Below are 14,785 nucleotides of genomic sequence, written 5' to 3'. Positions count from 1 at the left end.
GTGCAGTAAGGATTTGTAACAGAAGTTATAACACCCAGCAATACTAGCAATATACCAGTAATACTAGTAACATTCAGTTGCCTCTCCTCATATTATTTGGGGCAAAGCTAACCCTTGTTTGCCCTACTGAAAGTGTGCTGTTTATCACAAAAAAATGTATTTTAAAGTACTGGGGGAAAAAAAGTTGTTAGGCTGGTACAAAGCAGGAGCATTACTATCAAACACACAAAGAGAGAATTATGGATCCCCTCCCAGAAGCTAATTTATACACACTGCACTAGTTCAGACAAGAGAGACTGGCAGAAATGTATTCACTGAACCTGAAGTATCTTTTCCCTCTCCCTTCCCCTTCACTCACCTATTATGTTGTTATCACAGCTCATTACTCCATCCCTGCAATGGCTGCAAAAGAAACACACAAAGATGTACTGAGAGCCAGGAAGAGCTAAAATATATTAATATATCTTCTATTTAGTAATGCAGAATGAGTCAATAGAAAATAATTTTATGGAAGTCTGCATTGAACATTACAACTGTGGATAAGGCATTGTCTTAATCCATGAAGAACATTACTTAAACTCCAAACTTTTGTTTTATGCATAATGTTATTAGGAGTTAAGATGCATGAGCTGACAAAAAAGTATGTACAAGAATATGCCGCCATGCTGCTCCCCAAAACACATTTCCCCTGCATGAAACAGTTCAAAGCTGCACAAAACTCAGCCTAACAGGATACTGTGTGCAGGGAAGCACTGAGAAAACTAACACTGTCTGCTCCTTTTTAATTGGAGCCAAAATAGCCCAGTATTTTTCTAAAACAGTAGCAGCTCCTATTGCAGCTCATTGTCAAGGAAAACTGTAGCAGTGCTGGCTGAGTTTCAGGTCCTGGTCATCACTAAAGAACCTGAGGCCATGAAATCCAGCACTACTTTCCCATTCTTTTGCAATGGCTAAAGCATCCCCAGGACTCCTCTGGCTGGTCAGCAGATTCAGAATCCAATCCTGTATGTGCTCCAGCCTCCCTGTGAACACATTTGGAGCTGTGTATGGAGCCCAAAGCCCTGCAGGAAAAGCACTCATGGACTGCATAGTATCACCTGGGCAAGAGGAAAAGGAGAGGGAGGCAACTCAAAGGCTGATATAACACCAATGAAAATATTTTAAATAACTTGTTGAAAGCAACAGAGCAGAAAAGCTATTCCATAGAGAAGAAACTCCAGTTTGAAAGGGGGAATTCCAAATAGGAAGCAACTGAGACAAATAAAAGATGGAGAGAATAAAATAAAGATCATAGTTGTTTCTAATAGAAAGTGACAGATAAAAAGAACACTTTATCACATAGCATTTTTTCTCCAGTTCATCCCCACATGTATTCCTACATGATTCCTACTGCATTAGTTAGCACAAGGCAATGCACAGGAGCTGACAGTGTGTACCTCAGCATTTGAAAGCCTTTCCTCTCAGCAGATCTGTATACAGCCTCATCAAAAAAACACCTCAAGTAAAAATTGTGACTAGATGGGAGAGACAGATTTCTAATCCAGCTAGAAATCCAGTAGTTATAAACCAATAGATTTTAATTTTATTAATAAACACAAGTTGCCAGATCTCAAACAATTCCACTGAAATCAACATGAAGAGGATTTTTGTCTACAGCCAAAACCCTACATTTGTGGAGGATCACATGATCTGCATTCAACCACATATCCATCACATGGGTCAGCAAAATTAGCTCAACTAGACCTCTGAGGAGGAAGATTAAAGATCCACCAGGAGAAGCCCCTTCTCTTGGCTGCCAGGGCTGTTTGGCACATTCTGTAAACAAAAACACCTTGGGAGGGCAGGCAACAGAGCACCTTTGCAGCCTTTGCATGATGGGCTGCCTGGCACACTCCAGGGAATCTGTCCTAAGGTAAAAAAATAAGCTAACTTGGTGAGTAAGATATCAATGTATAATAGTCAGTATTTATGGACTGCTTGCAAGAGTGAGAAGGCGTTTGGGTGTGCTCACTAAGGGCCCCCATTGCAACAGGAGTCTGACAACCCCAGTCTCTAACGTGGCCCTGGTAACAAACTAAAGTACTCCACTGATCCATCACAGACAATTTGGTCTGCTCTGCTTTTATTTAGGTGCTGTAACAACTGATACAGGCAGTCAGGGCTCAGATATTATTTCTGAAGGCTTGTTATTTACAGAGCTTGTCGTCCACACTACTTAACCTTCTCCAGACATAAATAAATGTCTAAAAGGATGCAGCTGGCAGGAGCCAGGGTCACCTAACAAACTTCCTTCTTTAATGTCAGGACTGCAATGATGCAAATGGAAGAGCAAGAGGACAAGAACAAATGCCAGATGTAAGGAACAATAACAGAGATGCTTATTTACCATTGGCTGCAGCTGACATTTTTTTGTGTTGATTGTTAGTTGATAAGAGCCACATTGATCTTTTACAATGATTCTATACTAGTGGAAGACAGATTCTTAATAATTCTACATAAATGGATTTAGAATCTGGTAAAGGGAAGGAGAAGAGCAATGAAGATCTATGGAAGTCAGGAAATGACTGTGCTGTACTGGAGCTCTCCACATTAGTATGGATATAAGAAATTATTGTGGCTTTTCTTTCTGTTTTGCACTTCAATATATTGCATTACAAAGCTCAGCAGCCTGAAAAGCCTGAGTTCTAAAGTACTTTTGTCAAACACAGAAAACTGATGCAGGTTTATTCTGTAGGTTTCATTTAAAAGTAACTAAAACAAAACAAAAAATAACCAAAAAGAAAAACCAAAAAACTACCCAAAGAGATTTGATAGAGCTCTTAAAAATATGATAAAATTTAGTTATGTAAAAACACAATTTGTTATCTTACCATTTGCCTAAAGATGTCATGACATTTTCTCCAGGAGGGTAGTCAATTCCTTGAAAAAAACATGGGCATTCATTTCTGGAATAGAAAAGCATGTAACGGATTAACCCAAACTGAAAAAACAAGATAAAACTCCCATTGACCTAACTGCTGCTCAAATGTCAGTAGTTTTGTTGGGTTTAGTGAGGTTTTTTTTCTTAGCCAGTGGTTTTGTGGTTGTTTGGTTTTGTTTTTTTAAATGCAAGCAATTGATCTCAACACTGCTGTATAACTCAAGCACATATCAAACCAAATCACTAGGAAAATGGAAGCTTACTTTTGTATTTCTTGTGTGCCAAAAACCAGACAGAAAGTAACAACTAGTGCTGATGATGTAGGATGAGTGGCCATGTTATTGAAAAGCTATTTCTGATCAACACAGACATCAGTTCTGTGTCATTCTAAGAGACCCTGTCAAGCTTACAGATGCATATCATCTACAAGGGTAGAAGTTAATTAGTTTTCCACTCTGACTTGCAAATGTGGTGGTCTGAAACCACAGAGTGAGCGTGGCTATGAGAACTGCAACGTGACCCACCTCTGCACGCATCGCTCAGCCCTGGTATCCAAGTACATTCCAGAGGGACAAGCACAGCCTTCAACGCAGTCACTGCTGCATGTCTCTGGCACAGACAGGGCTTGGCAGGTCCTGCCACAGGTAGATACACAAGTACTGTACTCCTTTGTGTCCTCACATGAAAGAGCTGTCCAAACGAAACAAATCTCTCAAATTACGCTGCAAGAGACTCGAGGACCTCCCAACAGTTTTCTGATTTAGATCTCCATTCTTTTGTTCCCAATCACATTAAATTCCACTAAAATTGCCATCTTGGCACTAGGCTGTGTAAACTACACAGATGTAAATCCACAGTAAGAACAAGTGCAATGAGTCTGTGCAGTTAATCCAGATTTACACCGTGGAAACCAAACAGCTGAAGCCTTTTTGCCTCTAACTCTGAAAGCACTTGGCATTTGTGCATGGGCTTTTGGATATGCACAGCACCTTTAAAGACAGTCTTAAAAGCTTTAAATAAAATGTGTACTTTGCAGATGTTGCCCAATACCATATTAAAATTTCTTTTATATATATCTATAAATCTCTTATAAAGCTCTACTTAAAAAAAACCTGAAGCTCTTAAAATACTAACAGATTAACATATTTTAGAAGCTAAAAGCATGACGTTTTCAATATACTGTAAGAAAACTGTATTTGTTTCCAGAAAAGTAAAATAAAATCAAATGGCTTGAGTGACTCATTCAACCATAAGTGGACACAGACATTCATGCCCTAATAATTGCAAACAAGGCAGTCTTGTCAGATATACATACAGATATTCAAGCTTGAGATGGTCGAGCTGGACCAACCTCATTTTCTTTATCATGCATTAAAACACAGATAATTACATGATGTGATGACACCTGCTGACTGTTAAGTTCTTGAATGCTCCTTAGAAAAGATTCTCAGACTTGTTAATAGAGCCAGACCTACAACAGGGGTGTCAATTTCAGATTGTTTGATAGGGTTTCCAATTCTATACTTTTTTGAAAATGTATGGGAGGGCCCAACAAGCCCTATCAATATCTTTTTCATCACTAAAATTTAATATAAACTAAAGCATTTAATATTATCATTTGCTTATGAGGATTCATGAAGTAGTTAACGGACATCACCATCTATAAAGACACATATATTCTATAATCTTCTATTCATTTTAAAATAAATAACCATACCAAGTTTCAACACTTGTTTCAGCACTTGGTGTATTTCAGTGTCACTGACAGTAAGAGAACAAGCCAAGAGATTGTCAGACTGCAGAAGTAGAAAATAATCCAACTAAAATTGCTTAATACTTAATTCTTAATTATTCATCTTGTTCATCTAAAGAATTAGATAAACCTAGCATCTACAAGGAAAAGAAATCTATTTATGCAGTTCATGAATAATAGCTATATGGTATGAGATATGCAATGCCATATAATAAGGGCTGACATCTTTTGAATTCTGTATACATTTGAAGCCCTCTGACTACTTTAAAAATATTTGAAATATTTCATAAGTCAAACAACTACAGAAAGGAAATTATAAAGTAAGCATCCTCTAAAGACACTGGTACAAATTCTGTCTTGACAGATAATTATTTTAAAAAAAAAGAACCTTGTCCTGTGTGCAAAAGGTGGTGTTAAAATCAATCAATCATTTTCTTATTTAAAAGATTACATTGATTTAATTTTATTTGCTGATTGTCTCTAAAGTCCTGAGGCAATAATTATTTAAGTCTAGAAGTGACAGGAAACTCACCACAATCTGGGACAGCTCCTCTGAAATCTATTACAACTCCAAACCTTCGGCAGTGATGAGCGTAATGGGCCAGAGCAGAGCAAAAACAAGCCTGTCCACATTTGCAAGTGTCTCTTCTGCACTGCTCAAAATAGGGAACAGGACTCAAATAGGGGTAGCATGGAGCAAAAAGATCTTTCGTAAGGATGCTACAAGCTTCCGCTGCATAAGAGGCTACACAAATAACAGATTAAAAACTGTTTCAGTGAGGGAGCTTAAAAAGACTTGGAACAAAAAGTGTCTTCTACACAATGCAACCAATCATGGCTATAAACTATTGCCACATAAATCTTTTTATCTTTGCTATCTATACAGCTGTACTGAAGGACTAACATTCGTGTCCCAACCTGTTATCAAGAATGCAGCTTTTTAGCACTGCACATCGTGCAAATACTCCAAGGACAAGTGATGTAGCAGGAGACATGATGATTCCCTAGCACTGCTGAATTTACAGGGAAAACCTTAAAATTCTACCTCTGTGCCTTTACAAGTGTTTAGTGTCGATACAAGAAGTGGTAGAAATTGTGAAATAGATGCAACTGATGACTTAGTGACCTCTGTGGTCCTCAAAGCATCAGCCACCTGCATGTTATCCCAGCTGGACCCTTTCAGCTAAATCTATAGGCTGGCAATGCATAAGCATCTGTCTCCTCCCCATTCTCTTCCATAGTGGACAACTAAATCAAGTATTTACACTTTTTTCAGTATTCTCAAAATTGAATACTGCAGTAGTTTTGAGTCTCCATCTTAACTAGCAGCATCACCAATACAAGACATTCCACCAAACTTTAATGCATGTCTAACTAAACACAGAAATAAAAATGACGTATTTCAAACACCTCTGCAACATTAAAAAATCTCACTGTGTCTTGTTTAAGGATTTTGTAAAAGGATTGAACTCAGCTGCCTCTATACTACCCCTAGGTACTAACTTCTTTAATGGGTAGGTCTGGTTATTACCTGATCCAACTAGGAAAATGGGCACAGGTGTACTAAGCAGAAATGCATTTGTCAGTGAGAATCTGCCCACCTGCCTGCAGATGAACATCGCAGGGATCCACCTGCGAGCTGTCATGCGCCAGAACGCACGCCGATGAGGTTTTCCAGGTGTTTCCAAACAGCTCTGGAGTGCTTTCTGTTACTCCAACTGGAGATCTTTCACAAAACAGAAGTCAGTCAGAAAAGGAATAGTGAATTTGCAGATTATTTTAGTTCTTACACCCTCTGATTCAAGCCCCTCTTACACTATTTCATATCCTCATTCACTCGCCTATAAAACTGTAATCAGAAGTTTCAGGACTCCTTTTTTAGCAGGTAGAGGCCCAGGAAAAAAAAGAATATATCCTCTAAAGATGTCTTAAGGAAGAAAAGACCAAAACAGACCAAATTCCCTTTTTATAAGAAAGCAGGGAGCATCACTGTCTTGATAGCTTGAACTCCCTTATTTGTCCTTTTGGTTCTTTAGAGATATCCAATCCATATTTCATCTCTCCTTTACCTATAATTTTCTGTCTGTTGTTGGCTTCCTAGGCCCTTTATTCCTTGTAGGAAAGAGAAAAGAAACCCAAGCCTCCAGGAATCTAACTGCAAAAGCAGTTGAACAGATACCTATGAGGCCTAGGTAATAGAAGCTGAACAATAAAGACTTGGATCAAAATCACCAAGGCACAGTAATCTTGCACAGAGAGAATAATCAAGACTGTGCATTAAAATATGGAGCATGACACTTGAGGGCAAAGATGGCATGAGGCACACAATCAGGAGTATTGCCACTGCTAAAGCAGCTGGGAGTGAAGGTGCTGCAAAAGACACCACTGACTATGGCAAATTTTGATACCACAGTCAGTGTCATGTCTGAGCACAATTTTTAAGACCCCAGGTTTAAGGGCTGATTTTACAAATATCAACTATTGTACAGCTTCTCATTTGCATGAGAACAATCCAAAGACAGTCATCAAAAATAAACTACAAAACTACACGTCAAACAAATATTTTAAGTAGCTCTTCATAAATAATAGCTCTTCACTGAGATGCTGACTATGTATTTCCTAGTCTCATTATAAATAATGAGATAATGCTTTTTAATCTGTAACATAGAAAATGTTCAAAACTCCACTGGTATATTTGTGTATCTGTCTTTTTAAATGGGAACTAAAACAAACCTTTTCCAATTTCCTATTAGTTTTTAGTTAGAAAAAATCTAGCTGTTCTGAGAGTATAAAATTTTATTATCTCCTATTTTTTACCCTGTTGTATCCTAAATTTGTGTTCTTCTCCCAGCTCCATCTGGCCACTCTAATCCACTGGAAGCCAATTTGCTCTTTAGTGTCTGTGAGCAAAGAAGCTGGGCAAACAGCAGCTTTGGCTGTGGTGCTTGGGCAGGTCTGAGCACTTCTCCCTGCAGCACAAGGAAGGGAAGCTCAGGCAGCAGCCAGTTCCTCTTGCTGGTCTGCAGGCACTGAACAATGGAGGCTCTGTCAGAGACAGCAGATTAGGGCTTGCAGGAGAAAATAGGAGCTGGAAAGAGACAGAGTCTTGCAGAGAGGCAGAAAGTTCTGTATATAGGCCACTCCATATTTTGGACATTCTTCTGGTAAAATAGCCCTTGTGGAACAAACATATTTCACCAGAATTTTAAATAAAATTAAAATATTTCTAGCAAAAGCAGGTTTGATATCCTGCAGCTGAAGCTACAGATTTTCTGTTAGCAAACTGAACCCTACCATCTTTCTCACTAATGAAAAGCTTCAAAATAAATTATTCCTGGTATCTGTCCTTTCAGCTTCAGTACCCTTGATCCACCCCTGTAACTACAGACAATTCATATCCTGGCAGACAGAAATCTGGCAGCTCTGCATACAGAAAATCATCCTCTGTGTTTCCATTGAAGGTTCCACACAGGCCCACGGTGTCGTCCTTCCACCGCTCATCCACCTGAAGGTAAAGCCTCAGCCCTTCTCTGTCGTAGAGGATCTGCAATCCAATCTGGGTCTTCACTTGCAGAAATACAGAGGACAGTTTCCGTACCTCAAATAACTCTGGGGAGCAAAAACACAGATTGCTCAAAGGCAAAGGAAACCTGCTTGAAATTTACATTTTGTTTCTTGTCATTTCACTAGTGTTGGTTTTATCACTTTTATTTAAGATTTTTTTCCTATTAAGGCCCTATTTTCCTCTAAACATTCATTTCTCATGAGAGGTTATACTGATTCAAACTTTAGGAGCAAACCAAGCAACCTGTGAGACTCACCACACTTGTTCAAAATGCATTGAGAGTTCACTGAAATATCCAGAAAGATAAACTAAATGAAATCAATGTAAATATAAAACGATTGCAGAACATTTTTTGTAGACAAACTAATGCTAAAACCAGGAACATGATTCTTATGTTAAAACATTTTCTGTGAAATTCCCAAGGAGCCAAGGCCTTGCAGACACCAAATGTACTAACGATTTGCATATAAAACTCTCATTAAAGATAACACTAAATCTCTCATATATACCTATGCAGAATGCCAAACACATCTAGGACAGATTTAAAAACTCAAAGCAAAAAGAAACCAAATAAAATTTTTATCTGAAAATCTGTAGCTCATCTCTAAGGGGCAGTAGGGTTCTTTCTGCTTACAAAAATAGGAGAAGAAATTATTCTATTCAAGAATCAGAGGAAAGAATTTCCCCTCAGGCAAGAATTTAAAAAATCTTGCAAATGTGAGGGATGGCCTTTGGACTTGTTAAAATACACAAAATCTTGGTGTAAGAGACAACTAGCCTAATGCAGCTACTGCAACAACTCCCACCATTGCTGTAAAAAGTACATCAGAAGTTAATTTGTGAAGCATTTCATAAGAAATCACAATATTGACACTAAAACATGCCTTTTAATTTCAGTATGTTAGCAATACTGACAGTACCACAACATGCACAAATGCCACTGAAATACTGCTCTAGAGCTTGATAAGAGTTATATGCTTATGTATCACTCCTTACCATCTGCATAAGGCAGGTTAATTTTGTACTGGTCATAGATCAAAACATCTCCTGAATGAGTCAGGGTCACTTGCCTCTTGGGGTCCTGCTTAAGGATAAGGCTGACAGATTGGATACATGATCCATCCTGGTTCTGCAAGTGAGAGCAGAGCAAGCAAGAAAAGTTATACTTTAGGGGTTGAAAACTTTCAGATATACCCTACTTCTAAGCAGAGTGCACTTAAGCAACGTGCAGCCTTTACAGCTAAGTAAGAAAAATCAGTATCCTGAATGATTTCCCACATGGGTTTAATAATGACATGAACATGCCATGCAAATACAGCACAGAAGGGGGATTTGGAAAGAGGAATTTGAACAATTCTCACATAGCTCACACAGTCACACACACAGTTCATGAGACTCCATGATTAAAAGCCCACTGAGGCTGAGTTGATGCTCACTAGCAATGCTGCACTATCTACAGAGCAGTGCAGCAAACATCAGATTTGTCCTTCAATATGTTCTGATACACCCAGGTTCTTTTCAAGCATATTTTAAGATATAAAATTATTTTAAAGACAAACATTAGAAACAGCTTCTGAATCATTATTTAAAACAGCATTTAAGCTCATTATCTCCGAGGCAAGTTGTAGAATAGAGCATGTTCATAAGCTCTGTAGATGAATATTGATATAAAAGGCAGCATCATGCCAGCATATAATATCACAACATCCAACTGACCCAGCTTGCTTATTGCTGCTACCATTGCTTATTCTTATTTGCATTTCACTTCTCCAAATCAAAACACCACATAGAAAAACACATGAGCAGGAATACTGCAATGCAGTCTGGATGAAACATTCTTAAGGAAAAAAATCCTAGACCAATCCTATTTACTTTTTTTACACCCACACTCTTCAATGAAACTTAATCTTCAACAGTACCAAAAGCAGCTAATTAACTGAGATTGCACATCAAATACATCTGCATTAAATAACACGGAAACAAATCAGAGAGGTGATTAACAGAATTCAGTTACAATCAAAATTTTCAGGACAGGACTTCCACTTTCCATAGGAACTACAGGTTCTTCAGCTTCCAATGTCAATACGGAAAGAATGCTTATTAAAGTATGTACATTAATTACAGTAGATTAACACATTTTTCTTAACAGGAAGAATTTGATCACTAATTTTTTTTAAAAAAGAAATGTTCTATCAAAGAAAATCAGGCACAGAGGTGGATCAAGAGACGACTCAAACTTCCCCATATCAGCATTGACCTTGCTACATGCTAAAAGACATAAGAATCCCAGTCTACATTTTACTCTCTCATTGCTCTAGAAGGAAATTTGGTTTCTGACACTGCAGCTACACTCAAACCCCTTTACCATAGCTTGAGACACCAACTTATTTCCACTGTCTTTGTGTGGCTGGATAAAGTTTAGAGACTGTCCATTCCCTGCCGCCTGCAGACAAAAGGGGAAGCACCCAAATCTTGTTTCTTCTGTTCAGCCTCCTTCACTGCAAGACCTTGTAACCATTTACAGCTATTCCAGAGCAATTACAAAAATTAGGCCCACTCTTGTCACACTGTTTGTTCATTTTCCTCTCACCTCGATTATGCATCTTTGATGTCTCAACATTGTAACTAAAACCTCTCTCTCACCAACACCATTTTGAGCACAAATTCAAAACAGCCTTATGTACCAGAACGTACACAGACATGTCAGAAATCACTTGGTGAAAGAGCAATCTAGGTCTCCTTGCAGAACATTCCACACTGATTGGATCTGGAACTAGGCTGCAGCCAAGGGATAACCACCAGAGATGTTGGAGGCTGCATTATTCAGCCCCACTGCCTCCAGTGAAGGAATGACTAATGATGAAACAGTAAAGTTTTAAGCACTTTCAGTGCTGAAAGAGGCAGTGAAAAAGATATAGTCAAGATAACTTTTGGACAGTTGCACAGACATCAAAATTATACAGTGAATAGCAGCATTCATGGTTAGAGATCAGAATGCTTAGCTTGAAGATTTCCACTTTTATTCAACTCTGACTTTCACTGGGACTTGCCTAATCCAGGGCAAATGTTACCCTGTTTGTTGAAAACCATTCCTAGAGCTGCAAGGATCTCTGGACACTGGCTTGTGGCTCTGACAGACGCTGAACTAGCAGCAGAGCAGACCACCTGACAGCTCTTCAAATACCACAGACAGAAGTACACACAATGGTGTGTAAAGATAAAGAAATACATGCAGAATTTCCCTGTCTCTAGATAACAATGCAACAGTGATCTTTCACCAGCAGATGAGATGATAAAATGAAACTGAAAATGGGAAATTATAAAAATAACTGGAGATATTTCATCAGCTCAACCAGCTCTCCTGGAGTGACAGTGAAGACAGACATCTGCCTGGTGAAACCATGTGCTTTTGGCTTATCTTGCTGTCTTGCCTCTTTACCAAGAAATCAGGTTTCTGTGCATTTCATTAAGCAACAATAGCTATAGACTGACAATATTTTTGGTCTTTTAAGAAGCTAAAATTTGAAGAATGGCAGGTGGCATGAAGAGCAGAGGAGGACCAAGAAAACAACCCTCCATAGTATATACATTACTACACAGTATTGACAAGAGCTTTATTATTCCATCAGGCTTAAACTGAAGGAGAAATTCTGCCTGACAACTGTTCTCTGTTCCAATAGTCTGTTTCTTTCACAGCACTGCCCCTGCCAGCTTTTGGCAGGTGCTTTCACAGGAATTGCCATTTCTCTCACTAGATACTTTAAAAAAAAAAAAATCTATATTCAGAAGACCTTCTCATCATACAAACTACAAAGCCAGTGAGGCTGTCACCTGAAACCCAGATAAGGTTAAGCTGTGCTGATGACTTGACTGATTCTCCTTCCAGAAAGTGCTTAAACAAAATTTCACATCGTTTTGAAATAACTTGTTGCCTGATGACTGTTTATGTCACCAACTCTAAGGCTCAGGATGACTGGATTCTTTGTGATTCAGAAAGCTAAAATCTCCCCAGGTATTTTCTTTCCACATTTTCTAGTCTGCTTGAATGAGATGGGCGTGATAAGGCTTTTTTAAAGAAGCACATAAAATCTCAAACCATCAAGAAATATGAGATTCCACATTACAAATCTTTTAGCCTCCCATTTCAATTCATTAATTTTAATAAATGGGTAAAAAAGATAATGGAGGGTGCCTGGGGAACTGAAAAGCAGCTCCTCTGCCAAGTGGTACCAGCTGGTTGATAATTAGACCCTTGAATAGCTGCTCTGAAGCCCCACATTCTTGCACTCCACTACAAACACTGTTCTCACTACCCTCTTACCACCTGTACACTGATAATTAAATCAGCAGCACGTAGCCCTGGGACATATCCCATAATCCTCTAATTACCCACCTGATTGTTAACATCCAGAATGCTTTACTCAGACCTCTGTAAAATCTGTATCTGTTAGGGCTGATCAGGTTACCTTTGTTAAAGGCTAGGTGAAGTAGGAAGCTGAACATGCAGTAAAAGCCAAGAGAATCTGAGGTTTTTTCACCTGCAAACCACCTGGACACAGAGACACACTAAGCAAAGTCCCTAAGTCAGGCTGAAGAAGGCAAGAGTTACTGCAAGGCACTGCACAGTCTCAGCAGTGAGGCAGAAAGCCAACTAGTTTGGTTATCACTTTTCCCAACAAAAATTAACCACAACTAAACCAAAAAGCACAATTCTGTCTGTTTAGTACACAGAGAGAACTGCTCCTAACACAAGGGAATGAGACACATAGGCACACATACTCTGCCCAGTACCACAGGAGGTACTTGCTCTATTGATGGCCTTTCCAATAAAAACCTTTCCAATGAAAACCTGCTGTGGGCTTCTGCAAGAAGTCACTTTGGCCTCAACTCTCTTTTGATAAAAAGTTGCCTAGACAGTTTCTCTGGGGAATTCCTTTGCTCTTCTTCCATAATATAGGACAGCTGTACTATACACAACCACCTTTCTCAAGCTTCTTGGGCTCTGCAAAATTCTAAGACTATGACACTGACTGAATGGATGCATGCTTATGCTCATATTTTGTTTCACAGCTACTCTTTTTTTTTATTTATTTAATTGAGATGATACTAACTTAATCAGCTCCTCAGGATTCCAAGCTTAGCACAGAACAAAGCCAGCCCAACTTGCTAAAATAAAACCAAGCTAACTAAAATATGCATTTGAAGGGGGGAATTGTAACAACCAAATACACCTTGAAACAGCCTCAATCTTCCTAGAAACTGGAAATACTGGCAGGATCACAAGAATAAAGCACACTGAGGTTAAAGCCTAGAAGTTTTTTTAAATGTCCATGTCCTTGCCAACATTTCATTTCACAGCCCTCACTGTAAAACTTCCATCTCAAAGAGCTCAAGACTATAAGAATAGTGTTAAGCAGCAATTTTATTTGCTACCCAGGAATCCACTTTTTCAACAGTGGTAACTTCTAGGCCCTGCCACATATCTCACCTGGCATCCTGATATGGTTCTCCTAGGGACCACAGAAGAGACATTTATTTCTGGATCATCAAATTTCCAAATATATTTGGTCTCTATCCAGTTAAACTATTTTTCTTACCTCTCAGCTTGTACCACTGAGATCAGAGGACTCCCTGCACTCAGTCTCCTATCTCTTCCCTGGATTGGAAATAGATTTCTATTATAATAAACTTGTCACTGCAACTTTATTCTAACCTGTTACTTGAGTCTTTTCTGTCCTCCAGAGAAGTGGGTTAAAATGCAGAAATAGAAAATGACTACTAAAACATGCCTTTAGACAGTGTAGCATGACAACTTATATAACCATTTCATCTCCCCAAGGAAATCTCTAGTGCATGAACAATGGAAACTGCAGAGAAGAGTGACTGCAATCATTAATGCAAAAGGACTTATAGAATCACACATTTTCTTAGAACACAAAAGAAAACTAATGTAGTTATTTCCACAGAAGTACAAAGCAATGGCACTAAATCTGATTTTATGTGAATTATGGCATAATGTGGGCTTAAGATATATAGATAGTCTAGAACTAGAGCAAAGTCATATTTAAGGCTACATACACCTCAAACACCTGTACAGTTGCTTCTAAATAAAAATTATTGCATAAGGCCATTGGAGACAGTGGCCAAGATACAAACTCTCTCCTACTGCAAGTCCAGCAGCATGGTAATCATGACTTTAATACAAATGTGGGGAAAATCCTGCCCTTACATGCACATGTAGAACTCAGACAGTGAGAAAAGCCTGATTCCAGAAAACAGCTGAGCTCAGTCACCTGCAATTCCCATACCATGGATGTATTTTTAAGACCTGTCCTACCTTGACATAACTTCCTGAAAATTATAAGCCCTATCAAGACTGAAAATAAATGAAACTCTGGAGTCAAAAACCTCACCAGTGTTCTACACCTCACACATAGCTTTACAACACATGCTCAGAAATGCATACACAAAATAGAGGAGAGAATAGATCTCGGACATAAGGCAGACAATATTTGGTGATGCCTGTGCACAGCTTCAGAAACTTTCA

General features: G+C 38.7%; 1 protein-coding gene across 1 annotated transcript in view; it reads right to left on the bottom strand.

Moving 5' to 3' along the window:
* The window catches only part of OTOG (otogelin), a 91,842-nt gene that overhangs the window by 58,256 nt on the left and 18,801 nt on the right, over positions 1–14,785 (bottom strand). The window contains exons 16-22 of the mRNA XM_050975216.1: positions 9,235–9,367; positions 8,105–8,282; positions 6,275–6,399; positions 5,206–5,418; positions 3,445–3,610; positions 2,871–2,945; positions 359–402 (exon numbers count right to left, since the gene is read on the bottom strand). Of these exons, the coding sequence (XP_050831173.1) occupies positions 359–402; positions 2,871–2,945; positions 3,445–3,610; positions 5,206–5,418; positions 6,275–6,399; positions 8,105–8,282; positions 9,235–9,367 (934 nt within the window). The remainder of the gene's footprint in view (positions 1–358; positions 403–2,870; positions 2,946–3,444; positions 3,611–5,205; positions 5,419–6,274; positions 6,400–8,104; positions 8,283–9,234; positions 9,368–14,785) is intronic.

This window comes from Serinus canaria, chromosome 5 (genome assembly GCF_022539315.1).
Source record: "Serinus canaria isolate serCan28SL12 chromosome 5, serCan2020, whole genome shotgun sequence".
Classification (NCBI taxonomy): Eukaryota; Metazoa; Chordata; class Aves; order Passeriformes; family Fringillidae; genus Serinus; species Serinus canaria.
This window is presented reverse-complemented; position numbering and strand designations above follow the sequence as displayed.